We start from the raw sequence: 24259 nt of genomic DNA on the forward strand, positions 1-24259 counted from the left end.
AACAGTGACAATCACCTATAGCCAATGTTCACACCACTGGATGGCTAGTTCTATCACACTTTTCTTTTATACCACACTCACTCATGCACACTCACACCTACGGCCAATTTGGAGTCCAAGCCACCAACTTCACGTCTTTGGAATGAGGGAGAAAACCAAAGCACTCAAAGAAAAGCCACACAAACACAAAGAAGACATGCAGACTCTTCAGAAAAGCCACCTCAGCCAAACATCTTGCATTAAGGAGACAATTCAGTCAGCTATGCCACTGTGCTGCCCATACACACACCCCCACTCCCACACACATGTGAATGCATGCACGCACACACACACACACACACACACACACACACACACACACACACACACACACACACACACACACACACACATCCTTCAAGCAATCTTTACCAAAAATGGATATTGATTTTCGTTCCATTTTTTACCATTTAAACTGCTGGCATCCGTCCCTTTTTCATGTAAATGTAACAGTTTTTGTAAGCCAACTTACATCCATACACTACCACAAATACTTCACATCATTTGATGAATTATTTTTATAAATATATATATAAACAGTGAAATATAACATTGTTCTGTACCTGCTCTACTCAAAAGACTAAAGATTACATAGAAGATTGCAGTTAGGTCTGCAGTCATTACGAGCTTGCTATGTCTTCAAGAAATCAACTTCAAGGAATTTACCTCAACAGCTGGACAAAGTAAAGGTCAAGATCTGAACTTTTACATCCATTATGAGTTATTGTTTCAGTGACCCTTCCAAAGTAAGATCGGTTTATAAAATGTGGTAGAGAGATATTAAGTCATATGTATTTAATAATGCAGCATCAGATGATTTAAATGACTGCTGTGCACTAAGATATTTAAATCTTTTCAGTAGTGTAATGTGTTTAGTAGTATGAATATAGTTATAAATAAAAAAATAAAAGTATGAAAATAAAATTATGTAAAAAGAATGCCTTCTGAAGAAAGCCATGCCTTGATACTGTTGTACAAATCTAAACATGCCAGAAATTATAATGCACAATTATCCATTCATGAAGTAAAGTCTTAACACTTAGCAGTGTTAATATCAGAGATCTGGTAGATGAAACAGACAAAGGAATTAAAAATGCTTCTACCTGGCTTTTCCACAATTATCATTTAAAGATATTTTTTTTTGGGGGGGTTCAACATTGTAAAGAAAATTTAAGCATTCTTAAATTCTAACATAGGGAATACTTCTATAACTCAGTTACAAAGGTTTCTTAAGTCCCTTCAATGCTTTCAAGATCAGTTCAAGCTTGTTTTTTAACAATTTACATCACACTTTTAAAGGATAATCCAAGCTGAGAGCTTTATGTTTACTACTACAGAAAGTGGTATGTGTGCAATCTGCACATTACCTTTTTAGTTATGGTAGCCTGAATCCAACAATGCATTGTTTTTTGTAGGACACTGCACAGTCAAGTTAATGGATCACATCATTACTAAATGTGATCAAGGTTACTGCTCCGGTGCAATTTTTCTAAACATGCCTAAAGCGTTCAGTATGGCAGGTCATATCCTTCTACCGAAAAGGCTTACTTAAAAGAGGATCTGATGTCATTTACTTGCTTGGTACCACAGCAACTGGTAGAACCTTTCTGTGTCTATTATATGACAGAGAAACTAGACACACACAAAACTGATAGCAAAATGAGCAAACATATTCATGCCTTCTGAGTAAAGCATACCAATCCTACATATGGAGCTCAAATAAACCTATTAAACTCACTCCAACACTTCATTAAGGCTTCATGTTCTTCTACTTATGGCTAAGGGTTGGTAGGTTGCAACTTAGTCAGGCCAAAACAAATGTCAGAATATATGGCAAACAGTTCCATGTAAAGGACAGTTCTCGACTCAATATACAGCAAATTAGCTATTGCATTTCTTGGCCCTAGGAAATTTTTTAAAGTAAATATTAGGGTATCTTGACTGCTGAAAACTAATCCTTCAAGGCCATAGAGGCTATGAGGTTAAAAAAGCTGGAAAATTATATTACCAATCTTCAAATTATACCTGTCAAAAAATAATAAAAAATAAGCTTTGAGCTTCCAAACCTTTTCTGCTATTCTCTTCTAATTTGTAGCATCAGAGTGTGTCATCCAGAAGCAGGCCATAGTCCATAATAGTCATATGTTACTCTGCTTAATGCACCCTTTCAAATATCACTGCGCTAATAAAGGTTGGATGGTCTAATTTATTCAGTGGATCTGGGGTTCAATCCTGACTTCTGCTTGAGTCGGGATGTTGTTCTTGTGCCTGTAAGGATTTTTAAAGGGTATTCTCATTTCCTCTCAAAAACATAATGGTTGCACTGAATTGCATGTGGACCACATTTTTACTAAAATAATTCCACAGAAAAATCCACAACTATTTATCAACTAATAAAATAACTTGAAGCTTTAATGAATAGGAGTTATGTTACTTATTAATATTTCCTGCCTACCGTCTTATTGTTTTGAGTTCTTTCTTTTTGTCTGAATCTTAGCCTGCATGTTCTGCTCATTTAAATGTTATTCTTATGTGTATGAGACTGAGATTTAAAAACAAAATCACTGATTTTTTTCCACATAAACACTTCCTTAATATCAACTATGGTTTTATTTTACTGCCATGTAAGTGATGATACAAATACGTGTGATCATTATTTACCGTAATTTTTTTATTTTATTTTCATTTGTTGGGGGGAGATAAATGTTTGCCATATATGTTCAATGTGTAGAAGTGAGAACAATACTGTACTAATAGTTGTTAGTGTACACTATTTCAAGCAGTATAGTATCTTGGAAAATGTCCCTTCATCCAATGTACCATGATCTGGGGCTTAAAAATGTAGTATCTGTCTGCTGTGCTCAGAAACAAAAAGTCTTTTAGTCAGCTTTACAGTTTTGAAAACTTAAGTTTATTTACAAGGATAAATAAAATTAAGTTTTCTTGCAGCAAACAAAGAGGAAACAGAAAACAAAACTCCAATCTATTCTCCAGATTCCTAAGTTCATTTAACTATCAAGTTTTAACGTTCAGTTCAGAGTTATAGCACCTCTGTAAGTAGAGTTTTCAAAAGCCTACGACAGTACTTGTACAGTTCATTTTTATGCCTTCCAAGAATTCCTTTCTTCTCAACAGGCAGGATAATTCCATCAGCTTTGCATTACAGAGCTACATTCTGCTTCCTCTTTCACTCCCAACATAACACTGCTGTTCTTTCTTCGGGATTCAGCGAAGGGTAACAATTTCTATAACCTCTTAAGGGGTATGGATACTCTTATCACACAGAAAGTCTCACAAAACCACCTCTGCAGACCTGCTCAAGGTCAGGGATTATGATTGTTAGATCTAGAATCCGCCTGCTTCTTTGATGCTGTCCACTACATTCCACAGTGTGTACCTGTCCCCAATTGAGACTTGCCTGCCTGTTCTATGTATCTCTTTCTTAAAGACAAAGTGCTTGCAGGGCTCCCTACGATCTGCAGCTACCACAATGCCACGGTACATGTAAGTGACAAGTGTCTGACAGTATACCTGCCTACATCACTGGGGCAATGCAGCAAAGATCCCTTGCAAAAAGCATGTTAATAGTTTTACAAAGAACGTCAAATATTGCCATGTTATGGATGTGTTTCCTAACATTTGCAAAATAGTGTTCACATATTTGATTGTAGAAAGAATATGCAGTGATCTTCCGTTACGTGGCTTTTGTTGGATAATAAACCTACTTCTTACAGTTTATCTTAGTGGGTGATACTTTTCTCCCTGGGTTGCCTTTGTAAATGTGATTGTTCCTGTAGGGTTAAGCCGGTTAACAAATTACAAATAATGTTCTCTCCTCGTTTCGTCAGAGTTCCAGATCCACTGTAACACTGGGAGGAGGGGACTAATATAGCTCACTACTATGCATTTCAAACCCTAATTTCTGGAATACTGTGGACTGTCACAATGTTATGATTCCTGCAGCTATTATGAATTATACGATAAAGGCTCATTACTATTCACAAATGAGCATGCTGATTAGGCAGCCCAACCATCATGTCCACTGTAAATTAAGCATATACCAATAGAAAAAAGTCTGGCCACTTAAGTACCTTTGAGCGGACAGATTTTTTATTGATATATGTTGCGGAACAGAACAAAATATAGGAAAAATCAGGTATGCTTTTGCAAAACTAAACAAACAGAAACCTACCTGATTTTCCTTATATTTTTGTGCTGTCGCTCATAAAAAACTGTTTTTTAACCATTAAAAAACATAAACAACAACAGAGATTCTATTTTCTCCAAGGCTTCTCCTGCACTGCACTGATGTACCCTGCAGAGCAGTGCAGTGCAGGAGAAGCACTGCAATGATGTACACTGCAGAGCAGTGCAGGAGAAGCACTAAAATGATGTACACTGCAGAGCAGTGCAGTGCAGGAAAAGCACTGCAATGATGTACACTGCACAGCAGTACAGTGTAGGAGAAGCACTGCAATGATGTACTATGCAAACATGTGAACACAAGTCCCATACACATGTTCAGTACATCAATCTAGGGAACAGAAAGTAGAAGACTGAACTGCCCTTATCAAAAACATTATTTAAGAAAGGTAAGCAATTTCTTACTTAAATAATATAATTGTATAAGAGCAATAATCCACTCCTGTTTGTGGGTATACCAGAATTTACTCACAGCTGATATTGTTTAATCATCTTGGCTTTAGCCTTGTGATCCAGCCATTTCAACCATGGGTAAATCCTGACATAACCATGCACAGTCATGGATTATTGCTTAAATGTCAAACCCTAATCAGACGTCATGCCTGGTGTATATGTTGGCATCTTGCGTTTCTTAAACCTAAATGGCTCTTGCCACAGTACATACTGCTCACAGGTTCCAGGCCGATTTCTAGATCCTACATGCAAGTCCAAACAGAACAATGTGAAGTCTTATTTTAATTCACATTAACTTAAACTAAAATGTTTTTGAGAACTTGCACAGATGGTTAATAATTGTGATTAACAGTATGTTAACATATCTGAAACAAGATTTGGACAAAGATGTTAATATCTGGAGGTTCTTACATAGTAAACTATATAAACTGTGTAAAATACAGTGAAACTAAAATAGCAACAATATTGTGCATGACTCCATAGTCTTATGCTTGGATGTCTACATGTGAAAAACCCAACAAGTAATATACACAGAATGGGTGATGATGTTCCAAATTCTCACCTGTTTTATGCACATTCCTTAAACAGTTGAGTGCAGCATTTAACCTTGCACATTCTTCGCTGTTTGCACCATATTTCTGTATTGTTTCACATACTTGTTCATCTGACATCTCTAGCAGAGCTTCCAAGGTAAGCTGACCAGGAGCAATCTCCTTAAAAAAAACCAAGAGAACAGAATTCATTACATAAAGCACTGGGCATTTGTTTATATTTTTGCCTGCTTTACACAGAAATATTACTGCAATGCATACATGGAATGTCAGGGTGTGTGTGACCTGTTGTATCAAATTACCTACGGGTATTAGCAGAACTCATAACCAGTAATCAGGTTAAAGTGCAACTGTGAATTGCATAAAATGCCCTAAACAATATGCAGATTATAATACTGTCTTCTACTGTGTTACAAAAATAAAAAAAATTGGTCATTTTGAAAAAACAGAGTACTTTTGTTGAAATTTAACACTGATTAGAGCAGGTAGGCCATTAGTTAATATAACGCAAACTGAAAGAATTCCATTCCTGCCAAATTTAACAACGACAAGATATAGTTCAAATTCTATTTAAGAATTAGATCACTGTGAAAGACAAACTGACTAATTTATGAGGAGTTATAACTGACTTAAAATTTTACATTTATATATTTCTGCAGTGTTAAAACGGAATAAGAAACAAAGGCAGCTTTAGACAATTCTGAATAGGTTCTACTTGCATAGATAGGGTCAAATCTTTTCTTTTTTCCCAAGCATCTTCTTTCTACAAACTTAAATCCCACTCTTGCACAAAATTCAAATGATTTTAAGTTGCAAACTCACTGGTTTCCTTACACATTGTTGCATTGCAGCTGGGTGAGGAACCACCTTGCTGAGTTCAACTCCCTGATTTGGGATTTTTCATTTACTATTTTCTTCAGGCAATCAATGTCAATGTGGTCTCTAAATGGGCACCAGCAGGGATTCCCTTGTTTTGTCAGAATTTCCCTTTCCTTTATCTTTGCATAACCTGTGAGTGTGCATGTATAAATTTGAATGACGTGAGAAGCTTTCTCCATGAGGTTAACCCCACCTCAAAACTTACTTTTAATTATTTATTTTATCTAGTTGAGCTCCCAAATGGTTGAAATCAGTGTTCTCTGCAGACCTGCAGCTTGTTGATTCATTTGCTATAAATGGAAGAAATATTGTTAGATGACCAGAACACTCCACATTCATCTCTTATTTGCAGGTTTTATCTCTTGTATCTCCAGGTTTAATTTTGTCCTCTGTTCAGCTTTTCCATGCAGTACCACTGTGTAATTAGTTTCACTTAATTACGATAGATAAACACTATTTGAATCGGATAAAATATGGGATATCTATCACTTGATGAATGGTACCTGGAAGAGGACAGCCATTCCAGATCTTGAAATGGTTTCACATGATTTAGTTCTTTTGCAGAAAATTACAGCTGGGCAAAACTTTTTTTAGCCTTTTAGGTTTTTTCCCTTTTTCTCTGGAGCTGTACAGTCACAGACATAGAATATATAAGTATGGGATTATGGAAACATACACCTCTATATGTGAAATACAACCTCCCCCCAAAAAAGAATGTTTAAATGTATCTTGTATATTGTTGCTGGACAAGTTTGCTGTCATTGGGCCTACACTAACTCCATGTACTGAATCTGATTAGCTTTATTGTGCAAAAGTGAGCCAAAGTTTCTACCAAATCCCATACTTGATGAATCTATAAATTAGAGGAGATCAGTAGGCCATTTCAAAATTTGCTATTTTATTAGAAGGGAAATACTGTTTCAATACCCGAGTTATTATATTTCTGCGTGGTATGGTCTAATAAGCAACAATGTCCCACAATAAAAAGGTTTTACAATATCTTAACATTTTATTATGGAATGCTCTGCACTGACAGATTTGAGCATATTGGTAGCTCATACAATTTCTTGTATCATCATGCTTGTATGTCATGGCTCTTTATTTCATATTCTCTGTCTGCAGTATATTACTTAGAGAAGATGTGTATTAAGAATTCCAAACGTCAGTCTCTTGTCAACTGGTTAGCTACTAAATAGCTTGCAGCAACAAAAATTGAAGATATCTGCGACTAATGCTTCCCAAGACATGAGCAAATGCCCATTACATATGTGAAGCAACATTATTTAATGATTTTGAAAACAAACTAGACATTAACATTTAGTCTGAGTTAAAAAAAAAATTGGATTGACAAATGGCTATGCACATGCATAACCCCTGGATAACAACTACTCTTCCTGTCCCTATATCACCCCAGTCTAATCTTCCAAGACACTATAATTTCAGTCTTTACGAGCTTCCCCTTCCTTTCACACATCTTTCACTACTCCCACTCCATCTTTCAAAATCCCTCCACTATCCTTCTCTTTCCTCTCTGTCAGACCAATATTATACTCTCTATCCCATCTTCTCTAACCTTAAATTCTCTTTTTTCATACAGAGAGTTAAATTACTTGTACTGTAAATACCTTTCCTTATAAACATGTATAACTTAGTATATTATGTAGTGCATTATAAAGTACTGTGTTTCTTATTTCTGTATATCATGTGTTTAGTAAATTAGTATATACAGGATTATGATCAGGTCACCGATCATAACCTGCCTATTAGGATGCAAAGAAATTCATCATCAGAGCGAAGCTCAATTGGTGAATCTTGGGATCCATGTTGAGCATACATAATTAAAGGCTTATGATTAGTGACATGATCATATTTCTTTGTAGTGCATGGAGGTTTATCTGCTTCTTGCACTACTAGTTACAGGTGGAAAAATCACAAAGTGTTGTGCTACCTTTCAAAGCTGTAAAGCATTTAGTGGACACTGTCAGAAAGGCAGTATAATGCACTCCATTACATTTACACTCACCTCCATGCCTCTCAAGAGTCCAGAATCAGATTATCATACAACACCCAGAGAATGTCTAGAATATTGCTTCACATTTTTGGTCTGTTCCTTATAACATCTATGTTTTTGGATAAACAACAAAGGACTGAAGTCAGTAAATAATGACATACATTTGGGTTTCAGGGTTTGTATGCTTGCTAACACAAATCCTGTTATTCTAGCCACTGTTTAAGAAAGTTAGGGACATGTTACTAGAACAGACAGCAGACAGAAACATTTTTTTTTGCTGCTGTCATTTGCTGGTCAACATAGGCAGATTATATTGCCTGGCGCTAGACCCTTAACAACTTAAGGAAGGGGTGCTTAACATTTGTTAAGGTCAGATCGTGCACCACTCTGGCACTTAACTGGTTTGTCTTTTTCAAAATAATGGAGCTTAATCACAGAGGTCTATGTACCAAATCATTGTTATACATGCAAAACTATATTGTGATGTATATAATTTTTGTGGTGTTCTTCACCCTGGGCCTCGACTGAAAAGTTTTTTTTTTCTGACCAGACTATCCCAGTAACCAAATTCAAAATAAAAACAAATAAATGCAATAAAAGTATAAGCTAGGATCACCAGCATTCATATTCTCAGTGACCTAAATTCTTATGCCTGGTCGTTCACTATGACCCCACTTATTATTTTTATTTATTTAAAAAACAAAAGAATGAGCATATGATCATAGCATTATCAATCAGGCATTAACATTACTAATGTCAGGGTATTATACTAAATGACTAACAGGGTTCTTCTTGAAAATACAAGGTCTGCAACTCTAATCTACACAGCAGTGAGACTAAACATGAGAAAAGGAGACTATATTTCCTATAAATTCAAAATTGTGGCACCATCTCCACATTCAGTACTAAGCCCTTGTATGCAACCATGATATATTTCTCTGATCTCATCAGATGAGAGCCAAACTGCTTACTCTTCATAACTAAGTGCAACATTACCCTTAAATTTACCAGTGGTAGTTCCTGCTGGTCTGAAAACTCCCCTTCCCTTGATGCACACGAGAGGTACCACTACAAAACCATAAAGTATGACACAGAAACTATCTAACTGGCAAAGTACTTAGCTCTGAAACTTGCATTGTGCCTGCCATCTTACAGAATTCTCTAAAACTTGCATTGTGCCTGCTGTCTTACAGAAAAATCTAAAACTTGCATTGTGCCTGCCGTCTTTACAGAAAAATCTAAAACTTGCATTGTGCCTGTCATCTTAGAGGATTCTCTAAATCTCTAAATCAGAGAGGCTGCTTGTTGTATGATGTGAGCAAAATGTAAGAAATCTGCAAACTGTTATAAAGAGACAGTTACATAATTTTGTTCTAGCTCTCAGATTTATTTTATTTTATTTATTTATTCTTTGTTAACCAGGTTAGCTCCACTAAGCTAGTAGCCTCTTTTCAAGGGAGGCCTGAGGTGGTATTGTTAGTGCTGCAGGAAATCTGGCCAGGGCATTTGTCAGATCCTGTGTATTACATAAATGTGTATACCACATATCCATTTATATTCCTCTGAACACATGCCTTGAATTTGCTTCTTGGGCCTTCCACTACATCATCAGTGCTGTGTCTGTATAGCATGTAATACCAGCCCATGTACAACCTATGTACTCTGTATTCATGAACATGTACTATACTTACAGGAGGCTGGCTATACCATGGGGGTACTTTTTGGCTATTAGGGTAACCCCTGCAAAGTGCACAGTTGAGGTATGCTTTATCTGAGATGTTAGTCATCCTTTAGGAAGCAATTTGCACATGGATGATTTTTGAACATTTCCATCACTTAATAATCACATGTTTGTCTGCATGTGTGTGTGTGTGTGTGTGTGTGTGTGTGTGTGTGTGTGTGTGTGTGTGTGTGTCCGCGCGCGTGCATGTGTGTAGATCGATGGAGTTAGAAAAAGCTATAGAAACAGATATACACACATGAACATCTGATGCTTATAGTTACTTCCTCATATCACCCAAGCTTATGTCAAAGATACACGTGTATAACACTTCGAGTTGGCAAATACTCATGATGCAGATCATTTATTCTCTTACAGGCAACACTGTGCAGTTGTATATTTTATTTAGTGGGTTATATGACCTTACTGCCTCTCTTACCAGCAACATGCCGGGTTTACAATGTCTATAACTTGCATTTTCATAGTGACACAAAGATCTCAGAATTAGAATAATAAAGTAAGTGTGGTTAGGGAGGCAAAGTCCTTCCACAAGGGGGCAGGGAGCTTGTCTACCTGTTGAAGGTTATTTTGTTCTGTATTTTATTTACTCATGCTATGAAAATCTCATGTAAATGTGTTATTAGTACATATCAAACAATCTGTATTACTTTGATAAGAAATTCAGAATGTTCCGATGAGTACAGACCAGACTCCGAAAGCCAATACCTCACTGCTCTTATACCACCCAGATGGGGAATGCTTGTACAAAGAAACTGTACATCTAAAATACAAAGATAGGAACTACAGGGTACCTGCAAGTCATTCATTAATTGCAAAAATTTAGTAGACTCTTTCAGATTTGCCCTTATCAAATTTAACAAAGGATTGAGCTGATTTTCTAAATAAATAAACAGGGGTTCAGTCAATGAACCCCTTCCTGATACTATAGGTCTTTCGAGTGGTGAAACAACAGTTTTATGAATTTGTGGAAGTATGTAAAATCTTTGTGGCCCAGGATCATCCACCATTAACTGTTTATATAGGACATCTGATATTAGGCCATCATTTTTGGACTGCAAAATAAATCTATCAATTTTATTTTTAAAATCCAGAGTTGGATCTAAAGGTAGTTTAAAATAAAATCTACCATCTGTTGTCTCATAACTTCTTTAGTGTAATTAGATGTACTCCATAAAACTGTTCCTCCACCTTTATCTACTTTAACTGCTATCAATTCTTTATTATTGACCATCTACACCAATGGCTGCTTCTCAACCTTAGGTTATTTCCATATTTCTAAACAAAACACTGTGATTTGAATGTAGATCACATAGTATTTGTTCTTTAAACATTTAACCCTAAGGTGATAAGGTGGCCGAAAAATAGATTTCTTTGCTTTAAATTCAGTATCCAGTAATCTACAGTCATTGTTTTTTGAGGTATACAAGTATCTCAGATTCAAATTCCTACAAAAGTGTTTCACATCCATGCAAACATTGTAATGAGAAGTAAAATAAGATGGTAGATATCCCATACCTTTATTAAGTACACTGTTTTCCCCAGCAGTTAAATCAAAATGTGTTAAATTCCCAGTTAGATTGTCTTCATTATTATCAGCCCCATTTCCATCAATCACATTCTGGCCAGGTCCCTGAAAACCTTTTCCATGTTACCTTCCAGGTGGTTTCTGATGTTCCCTCCTCCTCTCCTAAAGGGCCTACTTTACTTTTAGATTTCTTACATGTTGGTAAAGCAACATCAAATGTATCCCCAGGATCAGTCTTAGTGTCTGTGCTAGGTGGGTTGGATGAAAAATCAGAGACACTCGAATCAATATTGCTAATATTAAGTTTTGTTTTTTTTAAATTGATCTTCCCCCCTCATGCTTAGTTCTAACCTGTCTACTGACTGCCTCGAAAATCTCACTGCTTGTTTAGAGGATTTCCATGAGAATGCAGTATTATTTTTAAAATCCCCATGCCCCTGTTAAATTTCTTAAGTTTTTGAATCTTAATCTCTTTCTCAAATCCACCCACTTCTTCCAGATATCTAGCGTACAGAACATGGTAATCATTTTGTTGTTCAAGCAGCTGGATATTTTCTAAATTAGAATCCAATTTAGTTTTAATGGGAAGAAGAGAACGTTTATAAAAGTCAATAAGTAGTTCAATAAATAATTTCGATGCTGTACACTGAATCAAACACCACTTAAACATAAACTCAGTGTCATCTTTACCTATACCTGGTTCCAAATAAATTTGTAGACCATGTAGCGCTATATCAGTTCCAAATAGGCTTTTAACAATTTGATGTGCCATACTTTCTTAGTCAAAATAGTCAATTCTTTGAATAAATTCTCCATCTCTGTAATCCGCCTCACCTATGCAGCCATTCCAGCCGTTGCACTCAAATTGTAGCTCTCAAAGCAAGCTACATCATTTTTATCTGCCAACAAATTTCTGACAAAGGCTCATAAGTCACCACCACAAATAAAATGGAATAAAAATCCGGATCAACACCCAGCACAAAATACATCCAAAAACAGTCGTCCGGTGCACGTATCCACACCTTGTACTTGGACTAAAACAGATACACCAACCAACGTCCAACACACTAATGGTGAATAGCAAATAGATCCACCATACTTCCAAATCAATTAATTATCCAAAATGAGCAAATAATGAGCACAGCATTTAGTAAACAAAGTACTATTTAGTTCTTCATTTCAATTAACTCAGGACTTAACGATCAAACCAAGCAGACCCCTGCTGTCATCAGTGAAATTGAAAAAACTGTATCCCTTCACTCTTAAATACTAAACATTTGAAGCAACAGCTGTACAAATGTTCTTAATATCTGTAAAACTAATTTTGAAGATGACACCTAAATATCATTGATAAGCTATGTTAGCTTAGTCTATCAAGAGACTGGAGGCACTTTTCATTGCCACATGGCAGGTAATAAACAAATAACAATCTGATGAGCATTTAGCCTTTATTGAACATCTGTGGAGTCTTAGTAGACTGTCTAATAGATGAGCTTTGCAAGAGGGTATTTTGGTACTATTTCTAATTTTGTGTGGGATGGGTTTCCGGGTTGTTGGAATGATTAAAAAAGCAAAACTTATTCTGCTGATTTAAGAAGAAAATAGTGTTTAATTCAAGTAAAGGAGTTACGAGTGTAACAATGAAGAGAACATTTTATTTTGAGTAGGTAGTGGGGTATAGAGGAGGGGTGGGCAGCTATTTCTGTGAAGCAATTTGTTAGTAAGGCTGACTAGAAGTATAGCCCTTTCATAGTTGGTTAACCAATGTGCGCTGGTTAATGCTAACATGTTTGCAGCAGACAGTTTTCTTTTTTCAAAACGTTAGTATTTTGGGATTCAGACAATGATAATACGAGTGCATGGTATTCTGTTGGGGATAAGAAGTTGCTTTGCACTTGCTGATATGAACTTTCATAGCAGATTTAAAGGTTTTTAATTGGTGACATTTTAAATTAATGTTTTTGAAAGTAGTGTGATATTTAGTACAATTTCTTGAATCAGTGTTTCCTAAGTTGTATGCAGTTAAGTAACAGATCTAGTAAGGCTTGCACTGGCAAAGACTACAAACACTTCCTCAATGGGACAAGACAATATACCTGGTTCCTTAATTAATAGTATTAAAATGGCTTTCAGAGCCAATCCTTAAACTGATTAACATAAGTTTAGCTACTGGTTTCATCCCCGGAGAGTTGCTCACAGCAGTGGTAATGCTCTTCCATGAAGGTGGTCTTACAACCAAGTAATTACAGACCTATCAGTCTTGTAAGTTTCATCTACAAAACCACTGAACATACTACAGCTGATCTCAAAAACTATGATATCAGGAACCTTATCAGACTTGACCCCCAACAGTTTGGCCATGTGATGGATAGATCCTATATAGTGAATCTGGTAAACTCATTTGAAAGTGTTACAGAGGCTGCACTCATGTGGTTCATATGGTGTATCTTCACGTGGCAAAGGCCGTTAACACTATTCCCCATGTTGGTATCACACAAAAGTGAAATGCCTTAAAAAATGACCGACATGTGGTAAGGCAGATAGCTAATTGGCTGAAAGACAAAACACATACTGTGCAAATTGCAGGAACGTCATCAGAAAGTATGAAATTGACCACTGTTGTCCCTCAGACATGGTGCTCGGACCTCTCCATTTGGCCTTTACTTTTCAGACTGTGAAGCAGAGAATAAAGACTTCTATCTAACAAAGTCTGCAGATTGCTGCAAATGGGATATTGTTGTTAACTCACCCCCTGACACCCAAACATTCTGGAATGAACTTGTTCTAGTAAACTCATGGTGTGTTAACAATGGACTAAAGATGAATGAAAAAAATGAGTATTACTGTCACTTCTGATAGATAATCCCTTCCCTCATCATACTGTCCTACACCAAATGAAGTATATCAGTCAACCCAATCACCAAACAAATAAGAAAAATGGTTCACAGATAGAATAAGTGTCATGTCCCAACAGTAGTAATCAAGTTCACTTTATTCAAAGTTAAGCGCTTTCATCTACGGATCGTATATTTCATCAGAACAAATGCCCATATCAAATCAGTCATTTAAATACTTTCTGTCTTCCAATCAAATTCAAAACATCATTAATAAATTAAACCATATGATTACATACTAAAAAACTAACTTCTAAAATGTGTCTAACTCATGAATTATGCTAAATGCTTGCATCGGTGGTGATGGTGCTGCGGTAGCGTTGTCGCCTCACAGTAAGATGTTGTCCTGTTCGATTCTCAGCTACAGCATCTTCTGTGCGGAGACATGCGTGAATGGGCATACCTTCGTTAAAGGTTGTGCGTCAGGGCCGGCAACTCGGCACGTAAAAATCTACTGCCAATCATTAGCGGACCGGAGTTCCGCTGTGGCGACCCCTAACTGGGAAAAGCCGAAAGACACAACAACTTGCATCATAAATATACTACCTAGACAAACAGCTATTGCTAAAAAAGGAATAAATAATACATGTAATGCTACTACGTTGTATTATATAATATTTATAAGGCTAAAGATGTCAGTACTACATATTTCTAGTGAAAGAGTATCATAACTAAATATTATATAGATAGATAATCCCTTCCCTCATCATACTGTCCTGACACCACACCACTATAAAAAGAAAATGTAGCTAGAGACCTAGGTACTTTGGGTTGGTAATTCCTTCTCAATTGACTATCACATGACAATGGTTGTCAGGAATTCCTTTTATTTAGCACAGCTAATTGCAAAAGGAATATCTTTAATGTTTAAAGAGGTAATTACTCCCTTATACTCAGTACTGATCAGACCAATTATCAAGCACAGTGCTACTTTAAATGTATTTCAATAAACATATCAAACAATTAGAAAGACCCAAAGATTCCGAACTAATTAGATCACAAGCCAAACGTCCCTGAGCTACCAAGACTGGATAGAAGCTCTATCCCGTTATTTTTGATGGAAAAACCCTGTCACAAGTCCAATGGCTCCATCAATACTTGAAACAGGGGTCTAAATCTTTACCAACAAATAAGTAAAACATGGTGAAGGGACAGGTTTATGACCCAGTTCCTCCTAAATCTCTGGAATAAACCCCCTCTGAATATTAAGCAGTGCAACTCCCTTCTTCTTCTTTCAGCTTTTCCCGGTTAGGGGTCGCCACAGCGGAACACCTGTCCGCTCATGATTGGCAGTGGATTTTTACGGTGTTGAGTTGCCAGCCCGGTGCCCAACCTTCCACAGGAGGCACACAGATGCACGCAGTCAGACATAGAGCCAATTTAGAGAACTCACTATCTTCCTTAAAACATAATTTAAATGACTAGATGGGTACTGACAAATTTACTCTGTGATTGACTGGTAAGGCCCTCCAGGAAAAAGGAGATGTGGCCTGAGGGAGTGCAATGTGTAAATGGTCATCAGACTCAATAGCCTTGGAATATCTAAGAATGTATGAATAAATGGTATGCATTGCTGTTTTACTTGGTTTTACAGCATGTTTATTTGTACAAAGCCCATGAAAGACTACAAAAATAATTTTGTAGGGATTTTTGTAAATGCTGAGTATTTTTTTAAAATATGAAATGAGTAAAACATCTGAATAAAGAGTACAGTACATTATGTTAAACTGGGTTAGGATAGGATTTATGAATAAGAACAGAGATAAGAGAAGAATAGTTTATACAATGCTACTTTTTGACACTCTGCTTGTTGAATTCCTGGTCTTGGTAACACTGGTTGTTGAATTCCTGGTCTTGGTAACACTGCTTGTTGAATTCCTGGTCTTGGTAACACTGCTTGTTGAATTCCTGGTCTTGGGTAAAACTGTTTAAGCCAGCTGGAGTTTCTCAGTCTGTATGGTACTCTTTGAACCAAACTAGACAATGACTACAAAATGCCAGTTTAGACAGTAAATGTAGTATGTAGCTAGCTAAATCAAAAGCTCTGTTATGTTCTTTTATTCACATCTGTGCAGAGTGGACTGAGAAAGACATATTTACCGTTAAAGACTCAGATAAGATTTTTTGGCTATTGTTAACAATTTGCACATTAACCATAACTCTGATGCGGAGACAGGTATATTACTTTTGGCTAATGGTCAAACAGTAACACTCTTCCTGCTAGATGGAACATTATTAGTCAAGGATAATCTAACAATATACTCTTATGGGATAACAGTATGAAATATTAATTTTCTTTAAAAAGTAAAGCTCAAGTTCACTGACGAAAAGCACTTTTCTACAAGGTAGAATTACTCTAAAACTGATATTTTTAAGACAGTTTTAAAACAGTATTTTGAAAAGGTGTCTGAGAAGTGTATAAATCACAAATGTAAATGGGTAAGTGTTTGGAGTTCTGAGTCTGCCAGCTTATGTCTTACACCAGCTCCAGTGCTGTTCAGAAGTGTTCCTTTATTGCCAATCATGCTCCTCCAAAAAGCACAGTTAGTATTTTTCCTATTCAATCTTGAATGGCAAAATCAAAATATTTCAAAAGGTCAAAATAAAAAAAAAGTTTTTCAGGTACTGTTCAGGTAAAATACAAAGGAATTTTCACATCCAAAATATTAAGAAATATCCCAATCAAGCTTTTAGAATCATTGTTTAGAATTAATAAATACACATGCCATTAGTTAGAGCTGTTTGCTCCTAGTCCAATATCAGAAAAGATTCTGATGGCATTTACAAAACAAAACCCTACAAAATGAAGATTTTCTCGTCTGATGCATTACATGAACAATGTTTATAACTATGGCGTGTTTAAATATATTTGTATTGCTAGGTTCCCTATGAAAGAACAAAAAAGGTAATGCAAGGCCACAGTATTCCTTGACCATTTGCTTTTCCACTTAGAATTTATAAAACAATACTGCAATAACTAAAAACTAGATGGTATATGACTCCCATGAAGTTTATTTATTTATTTATTTATTTTACATTTGTTAACCGGGCTGGTCTAACTGGATACATATCCGTTTTCAGTAGAGGCCCGAGGAGAAAAGCTCCAATACACAATAGAAGTACATATTTAAATTGCAAGATTCAAAGTATTGTTACAACAAGAGAATACAGCTTACATATGCAGGAATGAAAATTTACATAGATGTTATATAAGACTAAAGGACAGACAGGAAATTATACACAGAACATTGATTTCGTTAAAGATACTGAAAAATAGACTGAAATCAGAGATTTTCCTTATTACTAAAAGGAAAGAGAAATTTTAGAGATCTGCAATTAGGGAAATGGGCTAGGGAAGTGGACCTAGAAGTAAAGAGATATGTAGTTAGTCAGGTTCTCGACATGGGCATGTCCATTGTGTGGAGAGATATTCTTTAAGGTTAGCTTTGAAATGATAGAGCGAAGAAGTAAGTCTAAGGTTGTTTGGCAGGGAGTTCCACTGCTTGCCAATGGAATTGCCAAAAAGGGCACCCCCACCTGAGTTTTTGCTTTAATGGTTAGGATCTGGATGCTGTTTGATGATCGGAGACTATTGAGGTTAGTATATGGAGTTAGAATTTTGCACAGTGAGGGAGTTCTATCAGGATGGTTGATAATTTTATAAGCTTCGGTGAGTTGGCTAAGTTTGAGGAGATTTGGCAGTTCCAACCAGCCAAGTCTTCGCAGATTAAGGCAATGATGGGTTCGATAAGGGGAACCTGTAATAAATCTGGCAATGTGGTTATAGGCAAGAGAGAGCATGTTAAGTTCACGTTTATTGAGAAAAGAGAGGATCGGGAAGCATAGAGGAGGGAAGAGAGGAGATGGAGTGCGAGCAATAGTTAATTTGGTAGTGGGAGTTAGGAAGTTTTAATTCTGTACATAGATCCTAGTTTTTGTTAACAGACTTTACTGTTTGGGTAATGTGTATGTCAAATTTGAGCTTATGATCAATAGTGACACCTAGCAGTTTGGTACTGGTGACAGGGGTTATGAGGGTCCCATTAGTGGAGTTAATATGAAACGTTGTGTTGTTAGCGTTTGGGAGTTCTTTACCTAGAGGTGAGAAGGCGTTGGGGAAGAAAAGTAATAGTTTGGTTTTAGATGGGTTAAGTAGAAGTTTTAAGTCAGTGAACCTTTTTCAACTAGTGCAAAACAATGTTGTGTGGTCATTTGGTGATTCGAGAGGAGGCGTGGAGCAGATTAAGGTGGAGTCGTCGGCGTATTGTATACAGGTGGATTTAGGGATGATTGATTGAAGGTCATTTATGAAGATGGAAAACAGAAGTGGGCCCAGTATTGAGCCCTGAGGAACGCCTATGGTATTCGGGAGCAGTCCCGATATTCTGTTTGCCATAGGACAGCTTGTTGCCTACCAGTGAGGTAGGAATTGAACCAGTTTAGTGCTGGAGTGTCCAGGCGTAGGGTTTCAAGGGTGTTGAGAAGGAATTGATGATTGACCGTGTCGAATGCTTTTGATAGGTCCAGAAAGAGGGCAGATGATATGAGTTTGTTATTGCGATTGTTGTTGATTGAGTCAATAAAGGAAAGGAGGGCAGTAGTTGTACTATGGTGCGGACGAAAACCATGCTGGGCATTGGACAAGAGATTATTAGAGGTCAGATAGTGAAGAAGTTGTTTGTGGATGCATCTTTCCATGATTTTCGCTATGGGGACAGGATGGCTATTGGTCTATAATTTGACATTTCCAGGAGGTACCTCCTTTGTGAAGTGGAATGATATAGGAAGTCTTCCAGATTGAGGGAATGTTCATCTCAGTTATAGATCTGTTTATTAGGATTGATATGGGGTAGGCTATTTCATCAGATGCAATTTGTAAGAATTCCAGGAAGGTGGTCAGCCGCTAGGGTAGTTGGTTTGAGTTTTTTAGGAGGGCGTACATAGGAGGAAGAGACTGGCTTTAAATTAAAGGGGTAGGGTTGTCACGTCGCAGTTTAGCAGCAGGTGGGGAAGTGGAGGTAAGGTGACTGGCTAAGGTTTGGATAGTCTCAGTGAAGAAGGAGTTAAAGGTGTTGGCTACTTCTTCTTGGCCTTTCTCTAAGAGTTTCTCAGGGTTGGGGTGGAAGTTTTGCCTGGGTGCAGAAGGTTGTTAAAACCTGCCCAGAATTTCTTTGGGTTGTTCTGGTGTTTTGCTGGAGGCTGCAGAAGTATTGTTTTTGTCTTGGGTTATGGCAGTTTTCGTGGCATTTCTTAGTTGTTGAAATTTACAACGGTCTTGGGGGTTTTGTGGCTCTCCATTTTCCCAGGCTTGGTGTGAAGTTTGATTTTGGATTTAGTATCAGTAGTGAGCCAAGGTGCTATCGAGTTTTGGTTCTAATTTGTCTATGTGGAGCATGTGAGTCAAGTATCTTAAGGAACGTGTCATTGAAGTGGGACACACTCTCTTCTAGTGGAAGAGTCTTTAATATGGTCCAGTTGCAGAATTTCAGGTCAGCAAGAAATAATTGAGGGACGAATTCATTTTTGTTTCTGATTAATCTATATAGGGGGGTGTTAGAAGTTGGGCATTTATGTTTAATGATATAAGTTATTAGGTGATCGCTGAGGTCACAGGGAAGGGTGCCAGTGGTGTAGTTATTAGAGTCTCTATTAGTAAGGATCCAGTCAATTATACTTTCTTTTTGAAGTGAGTTGCCTATTCTGGTTGGGGATAGGATATTTTGGGAGAAACCATATAGGTTAATAGGTTGTGGAGTTATATGGGTAGAATAGAGACCAGTCAATGTTGGCGTCTCCAAGAACTATGGTTTCTTGTGGGTAGTTGATGGCTAGCCAGCTCAGGGATTGCTCCAGGTTTTCTGTGTTCTTCCTGGCGGGATATAGGTTACAATAAGGTTGATGCGTTTTTGAGTGTTTAGGCAGATCTGTAGGGCTATAATTTCTAGGTTTGAGATCATAGGAGGTTGTACTTGGTTCTTAAGGAGGTTTAGTTTATTTTTAAACATAATAGCTATTCCTCCACCTTTTTTCTTTGTCGATCAGCCCTGAGAATATTGTACCCGGGTGGGAGGATCTCTTCATTCTTAGTAGAGGGTTTTAGCCATGTTTGGTTAGACACATGATGTCAGGGAATGACTAGCTATGATGGCGTGAAGGTTGTGAATTTTGTTGTTAATGCTTCTTAGGTTCAGGTGTAATATTAGAAGGAGTCAGTAGGTTTTGGGTTAAATTATAGGTATTAGAGATTGGCATAGTGGTGGGACCTGGGTTTGGGTGAATATCTCCATCGATATTCATACAGTTTTCAAGTAAACTAAAAGTCTTTGTAGTTTAAATAGTATTTTGAGATTAGTTTTGTTATGTGGGATTTTAGGGTGTTGAAGTGTCGGGTGGACTATTTTGTGGGATATATTTTTGGCCTGGTAGATTGAGGGTGTTATATAACTGTCATGGAGATTAAATTGGGAGTTGGTGTGGCACTTAGGGAAAGGAATGCCTATAAGAGTTTGGTTTTCATATATTGTTAGGATATAAGTGGTGATGAGAAGTAAAATTATGATGGGGTAATAGTATAAGTGAAATTTGCCATACTGAAGTAGGGAAGTGGGTAACGAGTGGGGGAAGAGACTTTGTGTTGGGTTTGTTAGAGGGTTGGGCCTTGGGGTGGGAGGAGTTATGGAGTTTGACAAGGGAGCCTTGGATTTGTTAAGTGAGAAAGTGGGAGGGACTATTTGTAGCTATAAAAGTAGGGATGCTGGGGGCGGGTGGGATAAGGGGCAGGGAGGGAGCGGGCGGAGCCAGCGAGGGCTGAGCGGGCCTACCGCCAGGAGACTTTACAGGGTTTTAAAGGTAACAGTTCCAGTAGTATAATTCAACACAATGGAGTTACTAGTGCTGAATTTATAAAGATACAGGTTTTTACAGGCTTTGTATTGTTAAAGTCCTCAAGATAGAGTGTCAGGTTCTTGACAAGGACAGTATAGTTCTCTCTGAATAGGGTACTAATGTTTTGTATTTACCCTGATTTTTAAGAAGAGTTGAGGCTTCTGGTTTAGTCACCGCCAGGAGACTTTACAGGGTTTTAAAGGTAACAGTTCCAGTAGTATAATTCAACACAATGGAGTTACTAGTGCTGAATTTATAAAGATACAGTTTTTTACAGGCTTTGTATTGTTAAAGTCCTCAAGATAGAGTGTCAGGTTCTTGACAAGGACAGTATAGTTCTCTCTGAATAGGGTACTAATGTTTTGTATTTACCCTGATTTTTAAGAAGAGTTGAGGCTTCTGGTTTAGTCACCGCCAGGAGACTTTACAGGGTTTTAAAGGTAACAGTTCCAGTAGTATAATTCAACACAATGGAGTTACTAGTGCTGAATTTATAAAGATACAGTTTTTTACAGGCTTTGTATTGTTAAAGTCCTCAAGATAGAGTGTCAGGTTCTTGACAAGGACAGTATAGTTCTCTCTGAATAGGGTACTAATGTTTTGTATTTACCCTGATTTTTAAGAAGAGTTGAGGCTTCTGGTTTAGTCACCGCCAGGAGACTTTACAGGGTTTTAAAGGTAACAGTTCCAGTAGTATAATTCAACACAATGGAGTTACTAGTGCTGAATTTATAAAGATACAGTTTTACAGGCTTTGTATTGTTAAAGTCCTCAAGATAGAGTGTCAGGTTCTTGACAAGGACAGTATAGTTCTCTCTGAATAGGGTACTAATGTTTTGTATTTACCCTGATTTTTAAGAAGAGTTGAGGCTTCTGGTTTAGTCACCGCCAGGAGACTTTACAGGGTTTTAAAGGTAACAGTTCCAGTAGTATAATTCAACACAATGGAGTTACTAGTGCTGAATTTATAAAGATACAGTTTTTTACAGGCTTTGTATTGTTAAAGTCCTCAAGATAGAGTGTCAGGTTCTTGACAAGGACAGTATAGTTCTCTCTGAATAGGGTACTAATGTTTTGTATTTACCCTGATTTTTAAGAAGAGTTGAGGCTTCTGGTTTAGTCACCGCCAGGAGACTTTACAGGGTTTTAAAGGTAACAGTTCCAGTAGTATAATTCAACACAATGGAGTTACTAGTGCTGAATTTATAAAGATACAGTTTTTTACAGGCTTTGTATTGTTAAAGTCCTCAAGATAGAGTGTCAGGTTCTTGACAAGGACAGTATAGTTCTCTCTGAATAGGGTACTAATGTTTTGTATTTACCCTGATTTTTAAGAAGAGTTGAGGCTTCTGGTTTAGTCACCGCCAGGAGACTTTACAGGGTTTTAAAGGTAACAGTTCCAGTAGTATAATTCAACACAATGGAGTTACTAGTGCTGAATTTATAAAGATACAGTTTTTTACAGGCTTTGTATTGTTAAAGTCCTCAAGATAGAGTGTCAGGTTCTTGACAAGGACAGTATAGTTCTCTCTGAATAGGGTACTAATGTTTTGTATTTACCCTGATTTTTAAGAAGAGTTGAGGCTTCTGGTTTAGTCACCGCCAGGAGACTTTACAGGGTTTTAAAGGTAACAGTTCCAGTAGTATAATTCAACACAATGGAGTTACTAGTGCTGAATTTATAAAGATACAGTTTTTACAGGCTTTGTATTGTTAAAGTCCTCAAGATAGAGTGTCAGGTTCTTGACAAGGACAGTATAGTTCTCTCTGAATAGGGTACTAATGTTTTGTATTTACCCTGATTTTTAAGAAGAGTTGAGGCTTCTGGTTTAGTCACCGCCAGGAGACTTTACAGGGTTTTAAAGGTAACAGTTCCAGTAGTATAATTCAACACAATGGAGTTACTAGTGCTGAATTTATAAAGATACAGTTTTTACAGGCTTTGTATTGTTAAAGTCCTCAAGATAGAGTGTCAGGTTCTTGACAAGGACAGTATAGTTCTCTCTGAATAGGGTACTAATGTTTTGTATTTACCCTGATTTTTAAGAAGAGTTGAGGCTTCTGGTTTAGTCACCGCCAGGAGACTTTACAGGGTTTTAAAGGTAACAGTTCCAGTAGTATAATTCAACACAATGGAGTTACTAGTGCTGAATTTATAAAGATACAGTTTTACAGGCTTTGTATTGTTAAAGTCCTCAAGATAGAGTGTCAGGTTCTTGACAAGGACAGTATAGTTCTCTCTGAATAGGGTACTAATGTTTTGTATTTACCCTGATTTTTAAGAAGAGTTGAGGCTTCTGGTTTAGTCACCGCCAGGAGACTTTACAGGGTTTTAAAGGTAACAGTTCCAGTAGTATAATTCAACACAATGGAGTTACTAGTGCTGAATTTATAAAGATACAGTTTTTTACAGGCTTTGTATTGTTAAAGTCCTCAAGATAGAGTGTCAGGTTCTTGACAAGGACAGTATAGTTCTCTCTGAATAGGGTACTAATGTTTTGTATTTACCCTGATTTTTAAGAAGAGTTGAGGCTTCTGGTTTAGTCACCGCCAGGAGACTTTACAGGGTTTTAAAGGTAACAGTTCCAGTAGTATAATTCAACACAATGGAGTTACTAGTGCTGAATTTATAAAGATACAGTTTTACAGGCTTTGTATTGTTAAAGTCCTCAAGATAGAGTGTCAGGTTCTTGACAAGGACAGTATAGTTCTCTCTGAATAGGGTACTAATGTTTTGTATTTACCCTGATTTTTAAGAAGAGTTGAGGCTTCTGGTTTAGTCACCGCCAGGAGACTTTACAGGGTTTTAAAGGTAACAGTTCCAGTAGTATAATTCAACACAATGGAGTTACTAGTGCTGAATTTATAAAGATACAGTTTTTTACAGGCTTTGTATTGTTAAAGTCCTCAAGATAGAGTGTCAGGTTCTTGACAAGGACAGTATAGTTCTCTCTGAATAGGGTACTAATGTTTTGTATTTACCCTGATTTTTAAGAAGAGTTGAGGCTTCTGGTTTAGTCACCGCCAGGAGACTTTACAGGGTTTTAAAGGTAACAGTTCCAGTAGTATAATTCAACA

The 24259-nt window shown here is 37.0% G+C and overlaps 1 protein-coding gene across 3 annotated transcripts in view; it reads right to left on the reverse strand.

The window, feature by feature from the left end:
* The window catches only part of KSR2 (kinase suppressor of ras 2), a 2556886-nt gene that overhangs the window by 1691681 nt on the left and 840946 nt on the right, over positions 1 to 24259 (reverse strand). For all 3 annotated transcript variants that reach the window (XM_044068294.1, XM_044068293.1, XM_044068295.1), the window contains exon 3: positions 5258 to 5408. In XM_044068294.1, coding sequence (XP_043924229.1) covers positions 5258 to 5408 — 151 coding nt within the window. The remainder of the gene's footprint in view (positions 1 to 5257; positions 5409 to 24259) is intronic.

The sequence above is a fragment of the Protopterus annectens genome, chromosome 4.part0 (genome assembly GCF_019279795.1).
Source record: "Protopterus annectens isolate FY-2018-M chromosome 4.part0, PAN1.0, whole genome shotgun sequence".
NCBI lineage: Eukaryota > Metazoa > Chordata > Ceratodontiformes > Protopteridae > Protopterus > Protopterus annectens.